General features: G+C 51.2%; 5 protein-coding genes across 7 annotated transcripts; 2 read left to right on the top strand and 3 right to left on the bottom strand.

The window, feature by feature from the left end:
• Positions 1–10251: 10251 nt before the first annotated feature.
• On the top strand, positions 10252–13546 carry LOC135457843 (feather keratin 4-like). Its single transcript, XM_064732623.1, has 2 exons — positions 10252–10445; positions 12797–13546. The coding sequence occupies exon 2, from the start codon at positions 12821–12823 to the stop codon at positions 13205–13207; it is 387 nt and encodes a 128-aa protein (XP_064588693.1). The 5' UTR covers positions 10252–10445; positions 12797–12820; the 3' UTR covers positions 13208–13546.
• Positions 13547–14721: 1175 nt separating this feature from the next.
• Positions 14722–15078, bottom strand: LOC135457764 (claw keratin-like). The gene has a single exon (XM_064732498.1). It carries the CDS (start codon positions 15076–15078, stop codon positions 14722–14724), a length of 357 nt encoding a protein of 118 aa, XP_064588568.1.
• A 2118-nt stretch (positions 15079–17196) lies between these two features.
• LOC135457617 (claw keratin-like) lies at positions 17197–17532 on the top strand. The gene has a single exon (XM_064732324.1). It carries the CDS (start codon positions 17197–17199, stop codon positions 17530–17532), a length of 336 nt encoding a protein of 111 aa, XP_064588394.1.
• Positions 17533–19328: 1796 nt separating this feature from the next.
• LOC135457769 (claw keratin-like) lies at positions 19329–19796 on the bottom strand. 2 transcript variants are annotated; one of them, XM_064732504.1, is made up of 2 exons: positions 19508–19796; positions 19329–19459 (listed from the first exon to the last, which is right to left on the bottom strand). In XM_064732504.1, the coding sequence occupies exons 1-2, from the start codon at positions 19794–19796 to the stop codon at positions 19329–19331; spliced, it is 420 nt and encodes a 139-aa protein (XP_064588574.1). The 2 variants fall into 2 exon arrangements, with proteins under 2 accessions (XP_064588574.1, XP_064588573.1); XM_064732503.1 differs by having other exon boundaries at positions 19329–19796.
• Positions 19797–23262: 3466 nt separating this feature from the next.
• Positions 23263–23730, bottom strand: LOC135457785 (claw keratin-like). 2 transcript variants are annotated; one of them, XM_064732548.1, is made up of 2 exons: positions 23442–23730; positions 23263–23393 (listed from the first exon to the last, which is right to left on the bottom strand). In XM_064732548.1, exons 1-2 carry the CDS (start codon positions 23728–23730, stop codon positions 23263–23265), a joined length of 420 nt encoding a protein of 139 aa, XP_064588618.1. The 2 variants fall into 2 exon arrangements, with proteins under 2 accessions (XP_064588618.1, XP_064588617.1); XM_064732547.1 differs by having other exon boundaries at positions 23263–23730.
• Between the last annotated feature and the right edge of the window lie 1978 nt (positions 23731–25708).

Here is a 25708-nt window from a genome sequence, read left to right as displayed (position 1 = left end):
TTATCCCAAAATATTCCTGGCTACACAACCGGTTGCTCCCTCAGAAATCTCTCTTTGAGGGAATCCTGATTTGTGTCTTTATTATGATTTTTCTGTCATTGATTTCCTCTTTAAAATCTCAATAAAAACATTTTAAATCCATGTCTGGCTCACTCAAAATGTTGATAAACTACCCACCATCTTTTTTTTCCAGTATTTAAAGGTTTAATATTAAACTAACATCCCTAATTTGTGTTAAACTGAGTTTTCATCAGGACAGAACAATATTTGTCTACTTTCTCCCTCCCACTTAATTCTGCCCCAGAAAACCTGGATGATTCCAACTTTCCTTTTCCCACAACTTCATCCTTTCCAACCCAAAAACTGGGGGGAAAGGGAGGAAAAAAAACCCCAAAAAACAAAATCAAGGCCATGAGAGGCTGTGATTTCACCTTGAGTCAGGAGCCAGAACCGTGGGTGGGATTTGGATGCCTTTAATTGCGCTGGGGTCAAACCCTGCAAAGCCCAGGAGCAAATCCAGATGTTCCACTTAAACCCCATCCCAGGATTTGCAAGGAGAGGATGGGAGATAAGGCTGAGCTTTCTCCATGAGGTCACTGACACCATGAAATTAAAGATTTATTGAGAATTCATGAGATTTCTTGAGAATTCATGGAATTTATTGAGAATTCTGGTATGGCGAATTTATTTTTTCTCCTTATCCATAGATGTAGGGGTACAATTGACGCCCCTGGGAGGGATTTTGGGAATAAAAAAAAAAAAATCCACGCTGGGAAATCATAAAAATAATTCAGTTCCCTGCTAGGAAATGATGCCACTTCAGCTCCCTTTCACAGCACCTGAGGGGGAAAACCCAATGCCAATAAAAGAACCCTTGATCAGGCCCCGAAATAACTGAAATGTGGTTAATTAGCCGCAGATCGAGCCCTATTTTTGGCCCTTGAAAGGGCAAAGTGAATCCTGCCCGGAGGGCGTAGCACGCTCTGGGAAGCTCCGGGAGGGAACAAACACAAACAGGGAGCAAAACAGTTTCATTACTCGCAGAAGTTATGCAGGCAGCAAAGTTTGTTTTGCAACTAATTAAGACTTCATGCAAAGAGGGTGTCACATCCTCCAGGCGCTTCGGGGACGTGTATAAAAGCATTTGCTACGTAGAAGCCTCCCTAATCACTTTTCTTTTCCTCTCCTCCTTGGGTGATCCTGGTAAGTCAATTTTGAATCAATTATTGAATTTTAAATCAATTATTATTTTATTATTGCTACTGTTGTTATTGCTATCTGAATATCAAATGACAGGGCGAGCTCCTGAAAGGACAAGGGGGTGTTTTAGCAGAAAAAGCCTTTTTATTATCCTTTAGTTTGGAGTTAATTGAAGTTTTACACTTCAGAGGGGAGAGCTCAGGAAAGCAGGGAGGGCACAGAAAACTCCCTCTGAATCCTAAAGAGTCTCAGTAATTCCATGGTGCTCTTTTCATATTCTAAAGAGTCAGTGTCATTAAAGAAATTATCATTTAAAATTTAATTTCTACGATGTTCTCACCCTCAGCTGTCTTCCAGGAGGCACCGGTGTCTTTTAAGTTGGAGAACTCGCCCTAAATATTTTCCCAATCCTGCAGAGAGCAGAACACAGATTTTCCTTACTCAAAATCCACTTTACTGCTGGCTTCGGTTAAAATATATTTCTATTTTGAATTCCAAATGTAGCAGGAACATCTGAGGGCTCCTTTTTCACCTCCTTTCAGGATTTTTGGGATGAGCTTTTGCAAATCGTGTGGAACCACTGGAAGATCCTAACTCCCAGACCAATCTTCTTTTCCCCAAGCCAAAATCAGCAATTCCAGATCCAGCTTTTCAGCTGAAAAAAAAATCCCTCGTGGTTGCCTTCTCCTCACCTTCAAGTCTAAGGAGATTGGATTTTAATTAATTGGAAAAAAACTCAGAATTTTTAACTCGGGAAGGTTAAAATGGGACGCTCAGGTGGAGACGTGAGAAATCCCCCCTGGATTTTGTCTCCCCCACAGATTCCTGGGGTGAAGTGGGGAATTATTTAGGAAATCACTTCAAGCCCCCCTTTGCCAGCCCTTAATTTCTCCCCCAGCATTTCCACAGAGCTAAAATGAGGAAAATGAGGAAAATGAGGAAAATTATCCCATCTCCTTACGTGTTTTCCTTGCCCAATCCGTGTGGGCACAATCCAGGGCAAGCACGGCCTTCAATCCATAATTAAACCATGCCCAGGGAAAATCTGGCCTCGATATCAGGCTGGGTTTAAAGTGCTCTGGGATTTCAAATATTCAGCTGATCCCTAATGAGACCCATAAAAAATGGGTGGATCTCCATCCTGGATCTCACTGTTCCACTTGGAACAGGGTGGGAGGAGGACACGAGCTTCAACCTCCACACTGGGGATTTAAATGAGGATTAAAACCTGAGTTGAAAATCTGGGATTGAGTTGGGAGTCGTGGTTTTCCACTGGCAAGAGGGGTGGGACGGACGCAGCGAAAATCCCAGGAAGAGAAACAATGGGATAAAAGATTTTGGGGTTAAAATGGTGATGGTCTGAAAAATACCATTATGTTGAAAAGCAGGAAGTTCAACCAGGAAGGAAAAGAGCTCCTGGTTGGAAAACTAAACTGGACAAATTCAGCTCCGACCTGAGATCTTTGGAATTCCCAATTTCCCATAACCGCGTTACCAAAACGCCGCTATTTATCTCAGATCTTTCCTGCCACACCAAGGATAGTTTTTCCTCATTTTTCCCTCTTTTCCTGCTCAATTCCAGGTCAAATTCAACTCCCACCTGAATTCCTGCTCAATTCCTGCCAAATTCAACTCCCACCTGAGCCCTCTCTATTTCCCAATTTCTCGTAAATTCCCATAACCGCGTAACTTAACTCAGGTATTTATCCCAAATATTTCCCACCACATCAAGGACGGTTTTTTCCTCATTTTTCCCTCTTTTCCCGCTCAGTTCCAGGTGAAATTCAACTTCCATCTGAATTCCCAACTTCTCATAAATCCCCATAACCGCATTACCAAAACCCCGCTATTTATCCCAGCTGTCTCCCACCACACTGAGGATGTTTTTTCTCTTTTTTCTCTCTTTTCCTGCTCATTTTCAGGTCTACCCTGCCAAACTGAACTCCAACATGAGCTCTCTGTAATTCCAAATTTCCTGCAAATCCCAATAACCCGTAAAACCCCGCTATTCATCCCAGATATTTCCCACCACACCAAGGATGCTTTTACTCATTTTTCCCTCTTTCCCTGCTCCTTTCCAGCTCTGCCCTGCCCCATGTCTCCCTTCCACGAGTGCTGCCTGCCCGCGGGCCTGGCGTGCCCCGAGCCCTTCGCCGTGACCCGCAACGAGACCTGCGTCATCAAGTACCCCGACACCGTGGTGGACATCGTGGAGCCCGACTTTCCCCCCTACTCCGTCATCTACCCCGGGCCCACGCTGACCACCTTCCCCCAGCAGACCCTGGTGGGCTCCACGGCCCTGCTGGACATCAGGAACTTCCTGGGCTCCCAGGGATTCCTTGGGTTTGGGGGTAGGTGCGCTTTGGGCTCGGTTGCGGACGCCTCCTTTCGGGGCGCTTTGGGGGTTTTTAATCCTTTTCCTCCTCACTCATCGCAGTTTTGTTGTGGAACTTGCAGGCCAACCTAAACCTTGCCTGGATATCTGTGGATAGACTGAAAAAGCACAGCCGAGCAGTCAGACAGAGCCCGACTAAAGTTTATGGATAATGGATTGTAGAAGTGCCGAGCTCCCGAGGTTCCCATGGAGTCCATAAATCCAGGGATTCCTGGCACTAGACCTGCCTGAGGACTAGAATTTCCAAACTGCGAAAAAACTGAAATTTCTCTATTTACCTCATTCCAAATTAGGACAAACCAAAGTCCACAATTTTCCAAGAAACCAGATTTTAAAAATACATACATCCTTTTTTTTTTCTTTTTTTTCTTTTTTTTTTTTTTTTGGTTTGCTAAAATCTGTGTGTCAATAAATTCGTTTTTATGCCAACACGGATGTTTTATTATTAATTTCTCTCGAAATAAAAAATTACAAAATCCACTCAAACAATATGACTGAAAATCTTGGGTTCCAAAATGAAATTTTTCCCAAATTCCTCTTCATTTGCAAATTTTGCTGAACCAGAATTAAAAAAAAAAAAAAAAAAAAGAAAGAAAGAAATAAAGAAATCAGCTCTACTTGGCATTTCTGAAAATTAGGAATTTGTAGTTCCTTGCTGCGCTTTATTTCTGCTTAGCCTCACCATGTAACGCTCTCCCAGCTTCTTTTCCTGCCTTTGTCTCATTTAATGTAAGGGGAAAAAAAAAAGCCAAAATCAAAATATTTACAGCAATTGTAAGAGCAAATCTCTTTGCAAAATCCTTCTGCTAAAATCTATGGAAATCATGGGGGTGGGGATTTGTTGTGGACGCTCCTGGAATTCTTTGATTTTATCCTTTCCAGTGAGTTTTGCATTTGTGAATTGAGCTTCTCGTTCCCATTAAATGCTGTCATGCAGATGCACTTTTGGGTTTTGGTTTTTTAGGATGGTTTTGGGTGGAAGGGACCCCAAAAAAATCATCCAGTGCCACCCCTTGCCATGGGCAGGGACATTCCCCCACCCCAGGTGGATCCAACCTGGCCTTGGGCACTTCCAGGGATGGGGAATCCATGGAATCACCTGGGCCAGGGAAGGATTGATCCCTAAAATCACATCCAAACCAGCCAAGGGAATTCTGGAATGGTTTGGGATGGAAAGGAACCTGAAATCCCAAAAAATCCCACCCCAATTCCCCTATCCTAGGTGGGTCCAACCTGGCCTTGGACACTTCCAAGGATGGAAAATCCATGGAATATCCTGGGACCCTCACAGGGAACAATTCCAACCCAAATCCCACCCAAATTTCCCCTTTTTCAGTCTGAACCCACCCCCCTGTCCAGTCACTCCAGTTCTGGTGGAAAATTTTCTCCTCTACATTTAATTTTGACCTTTTTTGGTCCCAGAAGTGACTTTGGGACTTTTCCTGAGGCTCAACCCCTCCCACATCAGCATTAACCAAACCACCATGCAAAACTGAGGAGATTTTTCCTTTTCCCAGAGTTCATCTAGCCTGGATTTTGGGGTGAAATTCTGCTGCCTCTGGGAGATGGGCCCAGCACAAAAAATGCAGATTTTTTTTTTGTTGTTTAATTAATTGAAGCCCTGGAATGAATTTTCCAGCTGACTCGTGAGGCTGATCCCCAAAAATAGGACAAAAATCCTGGGCCAAGCGTGTTCAGGCAGGAGCTGTCACCCTCCCTGGGGCACCAGGCTAGGACAGGTTGGGCAAGGATGATCTGCAATGTGTGAAAGAAATAAATATAAATATTATATAAATATTATATATTATGAGCAAGGACGATCTGCAGCATGGGGACATGCAGCTTAAAATGTGAAAGAAATAAATATAAATATTATATATTGTGGGCAAGGACGATCTGCAATGTGTGAAAGAAATAAATATAAATATTATATATTATGGGCAAGGACCATCTGCAACGTGTGAGAGATATAAATATAATATAAATATTATATATTATGAGCAAGGACAATCTGCAATGTGTGAAAGAAATAAATAGATATAGATATAGACATAGATATAGATATAGATATAGATATAATTTATAGGTATAATTTTTATATTTAATATAGGTATAATTATTAAATATAAATATAAATATTAATATATTTATAAATAGAGATATTATAGCCAAGGACAATCTGCAACGTGGGGACGTGCAGCCTAAAATGTGAAAGAAACAAATGTAAATATTAAATGTTATGTATAAATTAGCCGATATTTGGTAATAGCTAGAAGTAATGAGTGATCAAGCTGGGAATTAAGGAGCTGGAATTTCCGGGGAATCACATTCCCAAAATCCTCCCCCACCCCCCCGCCGGGGGTTTTCTGTCCACACCAATCCACTTAATTTCGTCTAATCCACAAAGGAAATCTGCAAATCTGCTTTTTCCACAAATCAGCTCCTGGATGATCCTTGCCCTAATGACAGGCGTTGGGAACGCTCCACAAACATTAATTACCTTTGTACACAAGCCTTGCGACACCAAGATTTGGATTTGGACATCCAGATGTTGGGCAACAGCTGCACTTTAGCAACACAAGGATGGGAGTTGGGAGCAGCATTTTTCGGGGTCATTATTTTGTATTTTTTGGGGCAGGAGCTGGTTTGGATTTTTGGTGAATCAGCTCCTGCACGTCTCGGGGCTGGAATTAATCCCAACGTGAATATTTGGGATATTTGGGAATTTTGAGTGCCTTGGACTGACTCAAGGAACCTCCTGGCAAGGACATTTACAGGTATTTAGAATAAACAAATCCCAAATCCTCATTTTTAGGCTATTTTTGCTTTTCCTACACTAAACATCGGAACTAAAAACCAGGATGAATCAAACCACATCTTATCAGCTTTCAAATATTCCAATATCCGGTGATAACATCACTTAATTAAGCATAAAACTTCATTAATGACGCTTCGTTAATACTCCAGCCCCCGAGGGATTGAATTGCATTAAATTCAGCCCCCGGGGCAGGTTGGTGGCAGCTGAGGCCGGTGCTGGCCGGAATTTGTCACCCTGGAGCCACCCCGGGAGGACCAAGGTGACTCCGAGCATCTGCCACACCCAGAGGTTGCTAAAAATACCCGACTCCTCCTCCCGCGTGTTTACATTCCTGTGGTTTACTCCCATTAAACAATTCCCTGCCCTAAACCCTCCTGAAAATGTGGGATCTTCCTCCCGAGGGGAGGGATCCATCCTGCTGGGAGACGGGTGGGGAAAAATCCCAAATCTAGTGGGAATAATCCCAAAATGGAGTGGGAAAAAATCCAAAATCGAGTGGGAATAATCCCATAAATGGAGAAGGAAAAATCCAAAATCAAGTGGGAATAATCCCAAAATGGAGTGGGTAAAATTCCAAAATGGAGTGATAATAATCCCAAAATCAAGTGGGAATAATTCCAAAATCGAGTGAGAGTAATTCTAAAGTCGAGCAGAAAAATCCCGGGCTTTGTGGGGAAACTGAGGCAGGTTGTGCAATGCCACCCGGGACAAGCAGAGGGAGACGCAAAGCCACCGAGGGAACTCAGATCTGGGGCTCCACCCAAACACTGAAAAACAGGATTAATTAAAAATTAAAAACAAAAATACCAAAACCGAGGATAAATTGAAAAATCAAAACAAAACACCAAAACACAGCATGCTCTGGGTTCCACCAACCTCAGAACCCTTCCCAGGGTGTGCTCTGAGTTCCACCAACCCCAGAACTCTTCCCTGAGTGTTCTCCAGGTCCCACCAACCCCAGAACTCTTCCCTGAGTGTTCTCCAGGTCCCACCAACCCCAGAACCCTTCCCCGAGCATGCTCCGGGTCCCATCAACCCCAGAACTCCTTCCCTGGGCATGCTCTGGGTTCCACCAACCCCAGAACCCTTCCCTAAGCATGCTCTGGGTTCCACCAACCCCAGGAACCCTTCCTTGAGTGTCCTCCGGGTTCCACCAAGCCCAGAACCATTTCCTAAGCGTGCTTCAAGCCTAGGAACCCTTCCATGAATGTTCTCCAGGCGCCACCAACCCCAGAACCCTTCCCTAAGCATGCTCCGGGTCCCACCAACCCCAGAACCCTTCCCTGGGCATGCTCTGGGTTCCACCAACCCCAGGAACCCTTCCTTGAGTGTCCTCCGGGTTCCACCAAGCCCAGAACCCTCTCCTGGGCGTGTTCTGGGTTCCACCAAGCCCAGAACCCTTTCGCGGTAATGCTCCAGGTTCAATGCTCCACCAACCGCAGAACCCCTTCCTAAGCGTGCTCCAAGCCCAGGAACCCTTCCCTGAGTCTTCTCCGGGTTCCACCAACACCAAAACTCTTCCCAGGATGTGCTCTGAGTTCCACCAACCCCAAAACCCCTTCTCTGAGTGTTCTCTGGGTTCCACCAACCCCAAAACTCCTTCCCTGAGCGTGCTCCGGGTTCTACCAAGCCCAGAACCATTTCCTAAGCGTGCTTCAAGCCTAGGAACCCTTCCCTGAGTGTTCTCCAGGCGCCACCAACCCCAGAACCATTCCCTGAGTGTTCTCTGGGTTCCACCAACCCCAGAACCATTCCCCGAGTGTTCTCTGGGTTCCTCCAACCCCACAACCCCTTCCCAGGGCATGCTCTGGGTTCCACCAAGCCCAAGAACCTTTCCCTGGGCGGGTTTGGGAAGTTTTCCCCACCCAGGAGCCGCCACCTCTTGTGCAACCCCCCAAAACCAACCGAGGTCACTCCCTGCCCTGACCGGACCAGGGGTCACCGCCTGGATTTTGGGGTTTCTCCGGCTTTCCCTGCGAAATCAGAACTCCTGATAGAGCAGAACGCGCGGGGAGCGAGGCGTTAATTGCCGCTAATTACCCGATGGGCGGAATTGTTGCTGATGATGCGAGCTTGGTGCCGCTGATGTCAGCGGGCAGAGACGCTTTGAAGCGGGGGCAGCGAGGGCTGCCAAGCTCCGGCAGCGCCGCTCCCACCCCAAATCCTCTCTTTGATGATTCCTCCGTCAGGCAGAGCTCCTGACTCAGCCTCAGCAGCGAACCCCGCGGCTCTGCAGCCCCGCAGAACCGGTTCGGGCACAAAAAACCGAACGAACCGGCAGTAAAGCTGCCCCTGCCCTGCGCAAGGATGTAATTTTCTACAGTAATTCAGGATTAATGGATATTAAGGCTCTGTGTTGTGGGGTTTGCAGTCTGCGCCCGCTCTTTGTTGCCTTTGTTACTCACGGGATGGTTTTGGGTTGGAAGGGGACTTAAAACTCGCCCAGTTCCACCCCTGCTGCGGTCCCGGCTCCTTCCAGCCTGGCCTCGGACACTTTTCTTCGTTTTGGTGGATTTCTCCTTAAAATCGGGGCTGAACCCTGCTTAAATATTCCGGTTCTGAGGGATTTAGGAGCGCTTTCCTGCTCTGCTTTCTGTGCCGGGTAAAGGGTGCAAAAATCAAAGCGGGGGCTTTTCCAAGGCTTTGAATTTATGGGAGAATGAGGGATTTCAGTCTCTTAATTCTGAAAAAAAAAATATTTGGGAAAGTTTTGAGAATGGATTTTCCCAGAAATTCCCTGGAGAAGCTGTGCCAGAGCCTCCCCACCCTCACAGGGAACGATTCCTTCCCCAAATCCTCCCTAAACCTCCCCTCCTTCAGTCTGGATCCATCCCCACAATTCCTGACGAACCTACTGCAGGCACAGGAGCACAACACAAAACGCGGGTGGAAAAGAGAAAATTCCACTCCAAATTGCTGCATTTCGGGTGATTTTGGGAGGAGTTGATCCCGTTGTGCTCCAGGGACGGATTTTTCCAGCCCGGATTCGGTTCCTGGGTTGGGAAATCCCAAACTGATCAGTTGAAGAGAGCTGAAATCCTTTCCGAGGGGTGAATTTCACATTTTCTCCGTGTGCTTTAACCCCTTTTTTCCATTTTTTTCCCTTTTCAATCCCTCTTCCCTCCGGGGGGAACTTTTGCGCCTGGAAATGCCCACCTTGAGACGAGGTAAAGCTATCCTGGGGTTTGTGGCATCCCAAGAAATATTCTGATTTTATGAGGCACCTCCAGATATCCTGCAGGGCTTTGGAGCTTATCAGGAATATTCCGGAGACATCAGAAAATGAGATTTCAAAGAGGATCTCAAAACCTCTGCGAGTTTGTCATCCAGGGAAATCATTTCGTGGTAATCACGGTAATGACATCCTAGAGGATCCAGGCTGCTGTGACCTCACAAAGAATAAATTATGGAAAGTGTTTCATCAAGCTCCTCATTTTAAACTTCACAATTGGCATAATTCATGAACGGCTTCGTTTTTATTCCAAAGATAACCCCGAGCTTTGCTCTTCAGCTTTGCAGCAGCTTCTTCCCCTGATTTAGGAGCACACCCGTAAATCCCATCAATATTACGGGAAAGAATCCCAGATTTGATAAACAAGGCACGGCCACGATTCCCTGCGTCAGGTTTTGCTTCCATAATGAAAATCACCCTGGCTCTCCAAGATTCCCTGCCCGCTCCAGCTTTTAGCCAAGATAATCTAAAAAACCTCATTAATTCTCGCTGCATTTTCACCTCTTAATGAAACCGGGAGCAGAAAAGCAGGAAATTCCGAGATGAAAAGACCTGGCCAGTTGCCACCTGCATTTTTGGGGTTATTGCCCAACGCGGCTTTAGATAATCATAAACAGCGAGCAAAACAATTCCTGCGGCTCCAGCAGCGATCCCTGCACCGGGCTCGGCTCCCGAGTCATTAAAGCGCTTTAGCAAAGGGTGGCTCAGCCGCCCCCGGCCATCGGGGCAGGGTATAAATCCCCTCTCCACCCCGGCATCTCCTCACTGCCTCTCCCGACTCCTCCTCTCCGCCTCTCTGAGTAAGTCCGGCGCTAAAATCCTCAATTTTCCTTCTGCTTTTTGAGTGGATTTCTCCCCAAAATCGGGGCTGAGCTTTGCATGAATGCTCTGGTTCTGATTTAGGAGGGCTTTTCGTGCTGGGCAAAGGGGGCGAAAGTCAAAGCGGGGCTTTTGGGATTTATGGGAGAAGGAGGATTTCAGTCTTTTAACTGTGGAAAAAATATTTGGGAAAGTTTCGGGGATGGATTTAACTTCGCGTTTGGTTTCGTGGCACGATCGGGGAGAGGGTTCAGGGTGGAATTAATGGAAAACTGTGGAAAATCCTGCTTGGAACTGAGCTCGGTGCAGCTCTGCTGCTGCTTGGATCAGCTCATCCTTAATTTAATTGGAGCCACAGCGAGCTACACCAAGTGATTATTATGGATTATTAACGTAACTGTGCCAATAACTTTCATTTCTAACTCTTAAAAGTGGTTTACAATTCTAAAGCGCTTTTACAGAGATTAAATTCAGCATTTCTGTAGGTCAGTGCTGCTTTCTAACTTAAGGGAATTCGGAGGAAAATGCCCTGCATGGGTATTTTTGAAATTTTTTTACATTATCAAAAGGATAAATTTAATTTACAAGTTTAAAAAAATATTCTGATGCTACACCAGGCTTTTATGTGAGGATTAAACCTGAAGAAATAAACATTATTGAATTAATTTCCCCTAGGTGAAAATGCAATTTTCTTATTTGGCTTGATTATATCACCATAGAAATAATTTAACATATATATTATATTATATAAATATTTTAATTATATGTTTCGCTTATTAAACGAGCACTTAACACTCCCACTTATTCTCAGCCTTTTGCTTTTTTCCCCTGTGTTTTAGCAGAATATTTTCGTGCTAAAACACAGAGGGAAAAAAAAAAAAAACAACGGGAATCTGCAAGGAAAATAATAGAAAAATTAAGCAGGGTGCAAAGCTGATTATTCCACGCTGAAATACGTGGAAAATCCGGATTTTTTTTTTTTTCCCCAAGTGTGGGAGGAACAGAGGCGCTGTGGGAACGAGTTCGAGCGCGTCCTCAGGAATTCCTCCAAAGGGCCGGGGCTGGGAGGTGGCACAGGAGGAAAAGAGGAGGAGTTCTGCTCCAGGGGGAGGAGGAGAGAAGGGGGAAATTAACAGGAATTCAGAACAAATCGGGGCGGGAAAGTTAAAAGTGGGAGATAAAACTGCATCCTAATTAACTCCGAGGATCCCTTAAAGATAAATCTCAATAATCAAGACAGCAATTATTGGTTTTACCTCAATTATCCCTAACAAGATCTTAAAAGGAAATTATAGCCTAGAGAGCAATTCTTGGTTTTGCCTCAGTTATCCCTAAAAAGATCTCAAAACGAAATGTCAATAGTCAAGAGAGCAATTCTTGTTTTTATCTCAGTTATCCCTAACAAGATCTTATAAAGAAATGTCAACAGCCAAGAGAGCAATTCTTGTTTTTATCTGAATTATCTCTAAAAACCACTTAGAGCCAAATGTCAACAAACAAGCGATCAGCTCTTGTTCTTACCTGAATTATCTCCTACAATGTCAATAGCCGAGTGCTCAACTCTCGTTCTTTTTCCGAGTTTAGGAGCACAATATCCTTTTAGAGATATCTCGATTACCTCTAAAAGACACTTAGAGCCAAATAAACCAGCTCTCGACCGTGTCTTTATCTCGATTATCTCTGAAAACCACTTAAAGCCAAATGTCAACAAAAGAGAGCTCCAGTTCTGTCTCTATCTCAATTATCTCTGACGATCTTTTAGAGACAAATGTCAAAAAACCAGCGCTTAAATTTTGTCTCTATCCCAAATTTCTCTGACGATTTTTTAAAGCCAAATGTCAATAAACCAGCCCTTGGCTCGTGTCTTTATTTCGATTATCTCTAAAAACCTCTTGGAGCCAAATGTCAATAAACCATTGCTCAAATTTTGTCTCTATCCCAATTTCCTCTGATGATCACTTAGAGCCAAATGTCAATAAACCAACGCTCAAATTTTGACTCTATCCCAATTTCCTCTAACCATCTCTTAGATCCAGATGTCCATAAACCAGCCCTCAAATTTTGTCTCTATCCAAATTAGCTCTGACAATCTTTTAGATCCAAATGTCAACAAACCAATGCTCAAATTTTGTCTCTGTTCCAATTTCCTCTGGCGATCTTTTAGAGCCAAATTTCAATAAACCAACCCTCAAATTTTGTCTCTATCCCAATTTCCTCCGACGATCTCTTAGACCCAAATGGCAACATCCAAGAGCTGCCGGGAGTTCTTTGCTTCGCTTTTGGACCTTTGCTTCTCTTTTGGACCTTTCTTTGCGTTTTTTTACCCCCGCAGGCTCTCCCCCAGCACCACCAGGCGATGGCTTCCACCCAGCTGGCCTGTGCCACCCCCTGCGAGCCCAAGTGTCCCCAACCTCTGGCCAGCAGCACCAACGAGCCCTGCGTGGTGACCTGCGGCGACTCTCGGGTCATCATCTACCCGCCGCCCGTGGTTGTCACCTTCCCGGGGCCCATCCTCACCACGTACCCCCAGCAAACCGTCGTGGGAGCCTCGGAACCCTCGGAGGTGGCCCTGGGCGAGCCCCAGGCCGCGGTGGCCGCCGAGGTGACAGCGGGGGACAAAGTGGCAGCGCCGGTGGTGGCCCGCGCCGAGCCGCGCTGCGCCCCCAAATATTCCTACAGCTACTCCTCGCAATGGACTCATCCCTGCAATTCCTACCGCTCCGGGAAGCGCTGGACGTGCTGAGCCCGGGGAAAGGGAAATTCCGGGTGAAATCCCAGCGGGTTTTTCCCCTTAGTTTAGAGCTGTTCTCCCACAGCTTTGCGGCGCAGCCGTCTGCTCCCGCCGCGCTTTGGCTTATCGCGGATTTTTTTTTTCACTGGCACTGAGCTTAGAGAGGTGACTTGAAATGCTCGGAATTGCACACGGCAACCCTGCCAAAAAAAGGGAAATTCCCCGTTTTTTACAGGAGGCATCCCTTGGATGCTGGTGATTTGCCAGAGCCTCGCTGAACCCCCCGGAACGATGCTCTTTGTGTCCTGTACAGTTTTGTTCCAGAATTGTAGGAAAACTTCTCTTTCCAAATAAATTTTCTCGACTGAAATGCATTTTCTGTTTTCCTTTATCACATTAAAAAAAAAAAAAAAAAAAAAAAAAAAAAAGGGGGTTTGGGTGGGATATCAGCGAAATTTTTCCCCCAGAGGCTGCTGGGCACTGCCCAGGTTCCACAGGGAATGGGCACATTCCAGAGGCTGCCAGAGCTCCAGGAGCATTCGGAAAACACTCTCAGGGAGAGGAGAGAGCCCAGAGGAGGCTCCAGGATGGGATCAGAGGGATGGAGCAGCTCTGCTGGGAGAGCTGGGATGGTTCAGCCTGGAGAAGCTTTGGGGTGACCCAATTGTGGTCTATCAGGACCTGAAGGGGCAATGAGAAACATGGGGAGAGAAAATTCCCAAAGGATGGGGTGCCAGGACAAGGAGAAATGGGTTCAGACTGACGGAGAGGAGGTTTAAGTGGGACATTGGCCAGGAATTCCTCCCCGTGAGGATGGATGGATTTCCCAGAGAAGTTGGGGCTGCCCCATCCCTGGCAGCATCCAAGGCCAGGTTGGACAGGGTTTGGAGCAGCCTGGGACAGTGGAAGGTGTCCCTGCCCATGGCACGGGGTGGAATGGGAGGAGTTTTAAGGTCTCTTCCAACCCAAACCCTCCTGTGATTCCACGATAGGACTTCCCACACCATCCCTCAGTTAGAAACTCATTTACAGCCAGGATGAAGAAATCCATGACAAAAGAAATATTTTGTGCAATGCAGATTCTTTATTGTGAATGAAAAACCCACAGGTGGTGTCAGCGAGAGACAAACCAGCAACAACGCGATGGAAACACAAAAATCCCAAGGCAGCAGCAGAAGCGAGGCACAGCCCAGGGCTGCACCCCAGAGGTTGCCCCTTGCCAGGGCAGCACCGGGGCTCGGGGCTGGGCAGAGCAGGGCAGAGCCGCAGCCGAGACTGGGCACAGCTGGCTGGGGGCACACAGAGAGGGGGCAGCTTTTGGGGGCAGCGCTGGGAAGGCCAAAGGCGCCCGCCGAGGCTCTGCAGGGTCACACGGCAGGGACAGGGACCCTGCAGCTCCCGGGGCTGCCGGGCCGGCCCTGAGCAGGGGCTGCAGCTTCAGCCCGGCTCAGGGGGCACAAGGCAGCAGGGGCTGCTGGAGGAGCCCGCGGGCAGGGGCAGCGCTGAGCTCCGCCGGGGTTTGGGCTTTAGCAGGGCCCGCAGGAGCCCCCGAAGGAGCGGGAACCGCGGCCACAGCTGCCATAACCGCCAGAGCTGCCATAACCCCCAAAACCTCCAAAGCCCCCAAAGCCCCCGGAGCCCCCACGGCTCCCAAAGGCGCCCCCGGAGCCGGCTCCCACATAGGGAGCTCCAGCCGAGCCCACGACGCTCTGCTGAGGGAAGGAGCTGAGGATGGGCCCGGGGAAGGTGATCACTGAGGCCGGGGGCTGGATGACCACCGTGGAGTCGGGGCACTGCCGCACACAGGGCTCATTGCTGGTGTCAGCCAGAGGGGCCGGGGTGGCCACCCCGCAGCTGGGGACGCACAGGCTGGAGCAGGACATCCTTCGGTTTGGTTGGTAGAGCTGCAAGACAAGGCACGGCCACGGTTTACACCAAGGACTTGGTCCAAAACCCTGCTGCTGCTCTGGCCCACCTGGAGCTGTTGTGACAGGGCTCGCTCTGGCTCATCCCAGGTGTTCTGATCTGAGCCCCAGTCTACAGAAATTCTTTCTCACATCCCCTGCTGCCCTCACCATCCCTAAGTCTTGCTTGCCCATGGTAATGAAGAAAAACTCCCTCATCCCAACCACCAGGATCGCCGGGGCCTTGAGCCCGCTGGTGGAACCCCAACCATCCCAGCACTGGCCCAAGATGGCTGCTGGAGTTCGGGGACAGAGATTCCTTGGGAAATCCACAGGCAGAGATTCCCTGGGAAATCCAGAACCAGAGATTCCCGGGGAAATCCACAGGCAGAGATTCCTTGGGAAATCCACAGGCAGAGATTCCTTGGGAATACCACAGGCAGAGATTCCTTGGGAGCTCCACAGGCAGAGACTCCCTGGGGAAGGAGCAGAAGAGGAAAAGAGGATGGAGAGAAGACTCGCACTCACCACAGCGATCAATGAGCAGATTCGAGTGAGGAGAGTGGGATGGAGACCTGTGGAGCTCTCGGACCTTTTATACACCCCAGAGTGCCTGGGGCACCGTCCAGGGGGTGGGGGCAAACCCCCAGTAATTAGGAATTCAAGCGGACAAACCTCATGACACAAACTGAAACATGAGGTAATAACATCTGTATTAATTGAGGCCAGAACCAGTAAAGGTGCCCTGGAGAGCCACCAGGCCCTGAAGGGACAGGCCATGACCAATCACTGTGTGTAAGATGATTTGTTGTTGAAGCTGAGATCAGAGCCCCAATAAACCCCGACATGACATGTCCTTAATCCCCTTCTTTGCTTATGCACGGGAGTTTTGGGCATCACTCAGGAGCGCTTTGAAATGGCACAGCCGGCACTTAATCTGTCCTTAATCCTTTTTACGGGCTGCTAAATAGGGACGCCGGGAGGGAGAAGCCATCCCACCCACTCGGGGCGCATCCCAAACGCCAAACGTGGCAGGGGAGGGCACAGGAACAGAGTCCTGGAGCGGGGCTGGCTGGGGGGACCACAGACAGACGGACAGACAGACAGACAGGTCCTGCCCGAGGAGGGTCACCCCACACGGAACAGGGCTGGGCACAGGGCTGAGCGTGGAGGGTTCTGGGAGGGAGAATCCCAAAGGAATTTTGGTGCCACTGGAGGATTTTTTGAGGCCCCAATTCAGCTGATGATGATGCAAAAAGCAGAAAGGGACATCCCATGTCAGATGAAGCTCTGTCAAGGATCCATCAAGACACAGATGGGTGTGACACGGGTGGGATCAGGAGTGGGATAAACAAGTAAGGAGAGACCTACAGAGAGGAGCAGGAGAGCAGAGAGCACATCCAGAACCACTCAGACCCTCCAGCCTGGGTCCTGGCCAAGCTCTCCTCTCTATTTCCCAGCTGACCCGAGGTCTGGCCCAGGGGGTGTTGGCTGAGCCCCTCAGAGCCAGACTGGCCCAGGGGATGTTGGCCAATTCACTCAGAACCAGACTGGCCCAGGACAGGCCCAGCTGGGCACGGCTGCCACAGAGACACGGCCGGGCTGGGCTAAGCCCTGTCCCAAAAGATTCTTTGTAAGCAAAGTGAGGGATTAGGGACAAACCTGGGTTTATTGGGGATGTGAGCTGAGTGAACTCCAGTAGCACCGTGTCTGTCATGTAATGATGGGTCATGGCTGTCCTGGCAAGCGCCTCTCTCCTGTCCACTCCTTTCCACACCAATGTCCACAATGGGGGGGGGGAGGGATGACAGAATTTTTCAGCGTCCCTTCACTTTATGGAGCGTCTCTGCGAGAATTCGTAATTACTGGAGGGGGGGTCTGTCCGCACCCCCAGACGATGCCCGGGGCTCTCTGGGGTGTATAAAAGGGCCGAGCTCCTTGCACAGCTCCATCCGCACTTCTCCACTTGACTCTCCTCATCACCCAGGTAAGAGCAGCTCTCCGAAGCCTCTTGGGGATCACTCTCTGTCTCCTTCCATGCAATTCCTCCCTCACACTTTTGACTCTTTTTTCCAGAAGCCTTCCCAAGTCTCAAGGATGTCCTGCTGTGTCCCCACCTGCGGCGTGGCCACCCCGACCCCTCTGGCTGACACCAGCAACCAGGCCTGCGTGCGGCAGTGCCCCGACTCCACGGTGGTCATCCAGCCCCCGGCCTCGGTGGTCACCTTCCCCGGGCCCATCCTCAGCTCCTTCCCGCAGCAGAGCGCTGTGGGCTCGGCCGGAGCTCCCTTCATCGGAGGCGGCTTTGGTGGCTCCTCTGGACGCCGTGGGGGCTCCGGAGGCTCCGGTGGCCTTGGGGGACTTGGAGGTTATGGAGGATTCGGAGGTTTTGGGGGCAGCTGCGGCGGCTCCAGTGGCTGCGGGCCCTGCTAAGCGCCAGCGCCATCCGTGATCCAGAAGAGCTCCAGGAACGCGCACAGCCCATCCCCGCACGCCAAGGCCCGAAGCAAAGACACACCAACAGACCGACAGACAGATAGACAGACATCCCCCGGCCGCTCTTGGAGCCCTGCAGCGATCACTGCCCACTCCCGGCACGGCCCCAGCTCGGCTCCTGCTCTGCCTGTGTCCCCACCCTGGGACACCCAGGGAGCGCTCGGCTGGGATCCCGTTCCAGTGCCACCCCCCTGCCTTGCACGACAATAAAAGCTGCCTCGCATTGCAATGTTCACCGCCTCTCTCGGCTGCTCTTTGCTCAGCATCCGCTGACAAGCCCGGCCCAGAGGGTTCCGGGAGGGTCCCGGGAGGGTTCTGGGAGGATCCCGGGAGGGTCCCGGGAGGGTTCCGGGAGGGTTCGGGCAGCCCCGCTTGGACACAGTGGGTCAGAAGCCCCCGGCAGCTGCCCGGGCTCCTCCTGCCCGTCCTTGGCCACGCCAGCCCGGCAGCAGAGTCCCCCCGAGCCGGACCCTGCCCAGCCCCTGGAATGGGCTCTCTGCCCATCCCTGCCCCGCTCCTGCCCACTCCGGGCTCCTCTTTGCAGCCCCAAAGGAGCCCCGGGCCCACCACCAGCACCCTGCCCTTGGGACACCCCCCGAGGGATGCCTGGAGCCCCAGGGCAGTGGGGATTTGGGGAGCAAGTAGAGCCCCTCGATGGATGCCTGGAGCCCCAGAACAGTGGGGACCGGGGAGCGAGTGTAGCCCCGCAAGGTACCCAGTGATTTGCAGAAACAAACACACTCTACAACTTTTTGAAAGTTGTAAAAATGCCTATATGTTTATTGTAGCGCTGGAGGCATGTGGGAGTCATTTCTCTCAATAGGACATGCGTGCCTCTGGGAATTCCAGATCCTTTTTTATTTCCCTCTCAAATACATATCCTAAGGTTTACCCGAACCCCACCACCAGCCCCCTGCCCTTGGGACACCCATTGAGGGATGCCTGGAGCCCCAGGGATGTGGGAATTGGGGGACGAGTGGAGCCCCCCGAGGGACCAGGTGATTTGCAGAAATAATCAAACTCTACAACTTTTTGAAAGTGGTAAAGCTGGTGTGTTTATTACAGCACTGGAGGCATGTGGGAATCGTTTCTCTCAATAGGACACATGTACCTCTGGGATCTCCAGGCCCTTTTTTATTTCCCACTCAAATACATATCCTAAGCCTTACCCTAAACCCACCACCAGCCCCCTGCCCTTGGGACACCCCTCGAGGGATACTTGGATCCCCAAGGCTGTGGGGACTGGGGGTTGGACGTCCCCAGCTGGGACACACAGAGCCAGCTATGCCCGGCCTCCAGGGCACTGCCCAGGGGCATTGCAACAGCCCAGCACACACCCAGGAGATTGGGGAGCAGGAAAAAGGCAAGATCAAGGAAAACCAGGAGTCAACATTTCAATGCAAGACAGCTTTTATTGCAGGGGGAGGGCAGGAGGGGCTGGGCAGCAGAGCAGGGTCATGGCCAAGGGCTTCCCATGGCCTGGCCCTGGGCACAGCCAGGTCAGCAGCAGCAGCGCCAGGAGAGGCTCTGGGAACACCAGGGCACCAGGAGCCCCTCAGGGATGGTCAGGAACAACAGGGACAAGGCAGAGCTGCTTCCCAAGCTGGCACCAGGCTCCCAAGGTGCAGAGCCCGGCCATGTCCAAAGGGTTTGGTCCACAGAGGTCGGGTTGGGATGCTGCCGGGGTTTGTCCTGGAGCTCTTCTTGGTCTGAGGCCGCGCTGGGGCTGGGGCTTAGCAGGGCCCGCAGTTGCCATTGAGGTAGCGGTGGCCGCTGCTCCAGCCGCCGTAGCCGCAGTTGCCAAGGCCTCCATAGCCCCAGCCTCCGTAGCCTCCGCATCCCCAACCGCCGTAGCCTCCACGGCCTCCATAGCCCCAACCCCCATAGAGACCACGGCTTCCATAGCCCCAGCCTCCATAACCTCCATAGCCCCCAAGGGCCCCGTAGCCCCCGTAGCCCCCACGGCTCCCAAAGGCGCCCCCGGAGCCGGCTCCCACGTAGGGAGCTCCGGCCGAGCCCACGGCGCTCTGCTGCGGGAAGGAGCTGAGGATGGGCCCGGGGAAGGTGACCACTGAGGCCGGGGGCTGGATGACCACCGTGGAGTCGGGGCACTGCCGCACACAGGGCTCGTTGCAGGTGTCAGCCAGAGGGGCCGGGGTGGCCACCCCACAGCTGGGGACGCACAGGCTGGAGCAGGACATCCTTCGGTTTGGCTGGGAGAGCTGCAAGACAAGGCATGGCCATGGCTCACACCAAGGACTCAACCCAAAGCCCAGTGGCTCTCCCCTGTGTTCCAGGACTCATTCTGGCTCATCCCAGGCATTCTGATCCAAGCCCCATTCCATTCAAATTCCTGCTCACATCCCCGGCAGCCCTCACCATCCCTGAGTCTTGCTTGTGATTGGGAATTAAGAAGACTTTGACATCCAAACTAGCAAAGTCCTCAAGCTTCCCTTGGTCCCCTCATAGAACCCCAACTATCCCAACTCTGCTCTAGGAGAGCAAGAGGAACCCACAGCCAAAGGTTCCTCCAGAAAGCCCCAAAGATTCCCTGAGAAAGCCAGGGATGAAGAAGGAAAGAGGAGGGAAGGCTTGGACTTACCAAGGTGATAAGACGAGTCAAGCGGTGGAAGGTGGATAGAGCTCTGTGGAACCTCTGGACCTTTTATACATCTCTCAAAGGGCCTCGGGGCATCACGAAAGGGAGCGGTGGCAAAAAATCCAGGTAATTAGGAATTCATGCTGACAAGTTCATCAAAGAGATAATGATGCAATACAATTATACACCTCAACATCAGGGAGATTGGTGTGGAAACGTGCCGTGGACCAATGGGAGGTGATGGGAGGAACGCCTGTGGCCCATTATTAGGTGACAGACCCTGCTCTGTCCCTAATCCCTCGCTTTGCTTACAAAGAATCCCGAGCATCCTCTGGGACACTGCTGTGCCCAGGGCGGCCACCCTGAGCCACAGCCCCCTGTGCCACTGAGGCAAGCGCGTTCAGCTCTGCCTGACGTAGCCCATGGCCCAAGCCAGTCTGGCTCTGGCAGGCTCAACCAACACCCCCTGTGTCAGATCGTGGGTCTACCTGGAAAACTCACACCCGTCCCTCCAGGAAGGCTCAAGCAGAACCCAGCTTGCAGAAATAGGGCTGGATAATCAACAGGGACCTTTCATCTCCACCAGTGGAGTCCATTGTGCCAGGAGGGATGTGGACCCTGTCCAACTGAACTCCAAATTCCCAGGGAGATTGGGGTTTCACCAGGGAGATATTCCTCCTCTGTGGGGCCATCAAGAGAAAATGGGACATGGAAACCACAATGCCCTCCAGAACCGCCTAACGCAACCCTAACCCTAACCCTAAACGAAACGCCAACCCTAACCCTAACCCTAACCCTAACCCTAACCCTAACCCTAACCCTAACCCTAACACTAACCCTAACCCTAACCCTAACCCTAACCTAACCCTAACCCTAACCCTAACCTAACCCTAACCCTAACCCTAACCCTAACCCTAACCCTAACACAAACCTTCAGTGGCTTTGGGGGATTCAGAGGTTATGGAGGATTCGGGGACAGCTACATCGGCTCCAGAAGCTGCAAGCCCTGCTAAGGACCAGCGCCATCCCTGATCCAGAAGAGCTCCAGGAATGCCTGCGGCCCATCCCTGCACGCCAAGGCCCGAAGCAAGGACACACTAACAGACAAACAGTCAGAGAGACAGACAGACATCCCCCGGCGGCTCTCAGAGCCCTGCAGCGATCGCTGCCCGCTCCCGGCATGGCACCAGCTCGACTCCTGCTCTGCCCGTGTCCCCCCCCATCCCGGGACACACGGGGAGTGCTTGGCCGGGGTCACGCTCCAGTGCCGCCCCCCAGCCCCGCACGGCAACAAAAACTGCCTCGCATTGCCATGGTCACCGCCTCTCTCGGCTGCTCTTTGCTCTGGGCCCACCGACAGCCCCCTGCCCTTGGAACACCCTGAGGGATACCTGGAGTGTCCAGGCCATGGGGATTGGGGGGCGAGTAGAGCTCCCTGAGGGACCCGATAATTTGCGGAAACAAACAAACTCTGCAACAGTTTGAAAGTTGTAAAGCTGATATGTTTATTACAGCTCTGGATGCGTGTGGGAATTGTTTCTCTTAATAGGACATGTGTGCCTTTGGGAAATCCAGATATTTTTTCACTTCCCTCTCAAATATATATCTAAGCAATCTTACAATAGGTTCATACACATTCATTTTACAGATTTTGTATAACATTTGCTGATAATTTTTTCCTTTATCTGAAAGAATTCTTGGGTCCTTGTGACCCGGCTTTCCATAGCAGCATCTCTGTATCAGAGTTCAAGGAGACAGAGTATGAAATAATATTGTCTAAAACAGATCAATATGAGCTTAAAACAAATACGAAATCTCAGACAGAGGGAGTTTTTGGTGTTAATTAGGGAAGACATTTTTTCAGACACATCAATAGGCAGTAGAAGGGATGTCAAGGGGGATGGGAACCCAAAACTTCTGCTACAAGAGCTCCACAGAACGGAACCCTGTTCTCATTCCATGGCGTGGAGAGGAGACTGGGCAAGATCTGCTTGGTTCTGTCTCTTCCTTCACAGCTGCCACCACCTCCAGCTGGAAATGCCAGGACACCTGGGACGTGCAGAGCTCATCCTGCATTTCCCTGCACCTTTCCATGTGACTGACCATTCCCAGTCCTGTGTGGAAAAGGTTTTACAGTGACTTCTGTGAGCCAGAGAGAAGTTTGAGAAGAAGAGCCATGTTCACCTCTGAAGGAACCTCCTACCAATGTCCTTGACATAGAAACTGAAAAAGAATGGAGAGATAAGAGAAACCTGCAAGTGCCCATTGCAATGAGCGCTATGTTTGTCTCTTGTGACCAATAAGTGTATATTTAGGAGTTTTGTAAGAATGTACAACAGCATGCATAGCATAATACTAATGGTTTGAAGCCATCTGAAAATGGAGTATTGATTTGTGTTTGAGCATCTCAACCAAGACAGCCCAGTCCCAGAGGTGACGTCAGCTTTGCTGCTTGGACTGAGCATTTGGAAGAGTTTCTGTAAGGCCCTCGTGGCCCTTTCTCATCCTCAGTGAGGGATTTGGGGATGTCCTGAGTTTCCTGATGCTGGGAGAGCATGGGGAGCTGGGGGGGATGAGGCCCCCAGAGCCAGCGGGGTTGGACATCCCCAGCTGGGACACACAGAGCCAGATATGCCCGGGCTGCAGGGCACTGCCCAGGGGCATTGCAACAGCCCAGCACACACCCAGGAATTTGGGCAGTAGGAAAAGGAAGGATGAAGGAAAACCAGGAGTCAACATTGCAATGCAAGACAGCTTTTATTGCAGGGGGAGGGCAGGAGGGGCTGGGCAGCAGAGCAGGGTCATGGCCAAGGGCTTCCCATGGCCTGGCCCTGGGCACAGCCAGGTCAGCAGCAGCAGCGCCAGGAGAGTCTCTGGGAACACCAGGGCACCAGGAGCCCATCGGGGATGCTCAGGAACAACAGGGACAAGGCAGAGCTGCTTCCCAAGCTGGCACCAGGCACCCAAGGTGCAGAGCCCGGCCATGTCCAAGGGGTTTTGGTCCACAGGGAAGTGCCGGGGTTTGTCCTGGAGCTCTTCTTGGTCTGAGGCCGCGCTGGGGCTGGGGCTTAGCAGGGCCCGCAGTTGCCATTGAGGTAGCGGTGGCCGCTGCTCCAGCCGCCGTAGCCGCAGTTGCCAAGGCCTCCATAGCCCCAGCCTCCGTAGCCTCCGCATCCCCAACCGCCGTAGCCTCCACGGCCTCCATAGCCCCAACCACCATAGAGACCACGGCTTCCATAGCCCCAGCCTCCATAACCTCCATAGCCCCCAAGGGCCCCGTAGCCCCCGTAGCCCCCACGGCTCCCAAAGGCGCCCCCGGAGCCGGCTCCCACGTAGGGAGCTCCGGCCGAGCCCACGGCGCTCTGCTGAGGGAAGGAGCTGAGGATGGGCCCGGGGAAGGTGATCACTGAGGCCGGGGGCTGGATGACCACCGTGGAGTCGGGGCACTGCCGCACGCAGGGCTCGTTGCAGGTGTCAGCCAGAGGGGCCGGGGTGGCCACCCCGCAGGTGGGGATGCACAGGCTGGAGCAGGACATCCTTCGGTTTGGTTGGGAGAGCTGCAAGACAAGGCATGGCCATGGCTCACACCAAGGACTCAACCCAAAGCCCAGTGGCTCTCCCCTGTGTTCCAGGACTCATTCTGGCTCATCCCAGGCATTCTGATCCAAACCATATTCCCTTCGAATTCCTGCTCACATCCCTTGCTGCCCTCACCATCCCTCAGTCTTGCTTGACCTTGGGAATTAAGAAGACTTTGACATCCAAACTAGCAAAGTCCTCAAGTTTCCGAAGTCCTTAGTCCCCTAGTATAACCCCAACTATCCCAACTCTGCTCGAGGAGAGCAAGAGGAACCCACAGCCAAAGGTTCCTCCAGAAAGCCTCAAATATTCCCTGAGAAAGCCAGGGATGAAGAAGGAAAGAGGAGGGAAGGCTTGGACTTACCAAGGTGATAAGACGAGTCAAGCGGTGGAAGGTGGATAGAGCTCTGTGGAACCTCTGGGCCTTTTTATACAACTCCCAAAGGGCCCGGGGGCATCACGAAAGGGAGCGGTGGCAAAAAATCCAGGTAATTAGGAATTCATGCTGACAAGTTCATCAAAGAGATAATGATGCAATACAATTATACACCTCAACATCAGGGAGATTGGTGTGGAAACGTGCCGTGGACCAATGGGAGGTGATGGGAGGAACGCCTGTGGCCCATTATTAGGTGACAGACCCTGCTCTGTCCCTAATCCCTCGCTTTGCTTACAAAGAATCCCGAGCATCCTTTGGGACACGACTGTGCCCAGCCCAGCCACTCTGTGCCCCAGCCCCCTTTGCCACTGAGGAAGCCATGCCCAGCTGGGCCTGACCTGGTACATGACCATTGCCAGTCTGGCTCTGGGGGGCTCAACCAACAGCCTCTGTGTCAGAACTTGGGGCCACCTGGACAATGTAAACCCTCCAGGAAGGCTCAAGCAGGACCCAGCTTGCAGAAACGGTGCCAGAGGGGCCATAGGTACCCTTCAGGTCATACAGTGGTGTCCATTGTGTCATGAGGGTCGCGGGCCCTGGCCCACTGATCTCCACCTTCCCTGGGGGTTTGGGGTTTCACCAGTGGGATCTGCCTCCTCTGTGGGGCCATCAAGGGAAATGGGGACATGGAAAACACCATGTCCACCAGAATCCCCTAACCCTAACCCTAAACCTAACTCTCACCCAAAGCTCCCGTGGCTTTGGGGGATTTGAAGGTTATGGAGGATTCGGAGGTTTTGAGGGCAGCTGCAGCATCTCCAGAGTCTGAGGGCCCTGCTAAGCGCCAGCGCCATCCCTGATCCAGAAGAGCTCCAGGAATGCCCGTGGCTCATCCCTCCACGCCAAGGCCCGAAGCAAGGACACACCGCCAGACAGACCGACAGACAGACAGACATCCCCAGGCTGCTCTCGGAGCCCTGCAGCGATTGCTGCCCGCTCCCGGCATGGCACCAGCTCGACTCCTGCTCTGCCCGTGTCCCCCCCCATCCCGGGACACGCGGGGAGCACTTGACCGGGATCACGCTCCTCTGCCGCCCCCCTGCCCCGCACGGCAATAAAAACTGCCTCGCATTGCCATGGTCACCGCCTCTCTTGTCTGTTTTTTGCTCTGGGCCCACCGCCAGCCCCCTGCCCTTGGGACACCCTGAGGGATGCCTGGAGTCTCCGGGCCATGGGGATTGGGGGGCAAGTAGAGCTCCCTGAGGGACCCGATGATTTGTGGAAACAAACAAACTCTGCAACAGTTTGAAAGTTGTAAAACTGATATGTTTATTACAGCACCGGACGCGTGTGGGACTCGTTTCTCTTAATAGGACATGTGTGCCTTTGGGACCTCCAGATCCTTTTCTATTTCCCTCTCAAATACATATCGATGCAATTTTACAATATGTTCATACATATTCATTTTGTTGATTTTCTGTGACATTAGACGCTAATTTTTTCCTTTATCTGAAAGAATTCTTGGGTCCTTGTGATCCTGCTTTCCATAGCAGCAT

This window comes from Zonotrichia leucophrys, chromosome 25, assembly GCF_028769735.1.
Source record: "Zonotrichia leucophrys gambelii isolate GWCS_2022_RI chromosome 25, RI_Zleu_2.0, whole genome shotgun sequence".
In the NCBI taxonomy this organism is placed as follows: domain Eukaryota; kingdom Metazoa; phylum Chordata; class Aves; order Passeriformes; family Passerellidae; genus Zonotrichia; species Zonotrichia leucophrys.
Note: the sequence above shows the minus strand (reverse complement) of the source record. Positions and strands in the feature narration are given on the sequence as shown.

What these genes read in the sequence shown, in the direction of transcription:
- LOC135457764 (XM_064732498.1), bottom strand. Translation starts at nt 15,078, where the DNA reads ATGTCCTGCTCCAGCCTGTGCGTCCCCAGCTGCGGGGTGGCCACCCCG.
- LOC135457785 (XM_064732547.1), bottom strand. Translation starts at nt 23,730, where the DNA reads ATGTCCTGCTCCAGCCTGTGCATCCCCACCTGCGGGGTGGCCACCCCG.
- LOC135457617 (XM_064732324.1), top strand. Translation starts at nt 17,197, where the DNA reads ATGTCCTGCTGTGTCCCCACCTGCGGCGTGGCCACCCCGACCCCTCTG.
- LOC135457769 (XM_064732503.1), bottom strand. Translation starts at nt 19,796, where the DNA reads ATGTCCTGCTCCAGCCTGTGCGTCCCCAGCTGTGGGGTGGCCACCCCG.
- LOC135457843 (XM_064732623.1), top strand. Translation starts at nt 12,821, where the DNA reads ATGGCTTCCACCCAGCTGGCCTGTGCCACCCCCTGCGAGCCCAAGTGT.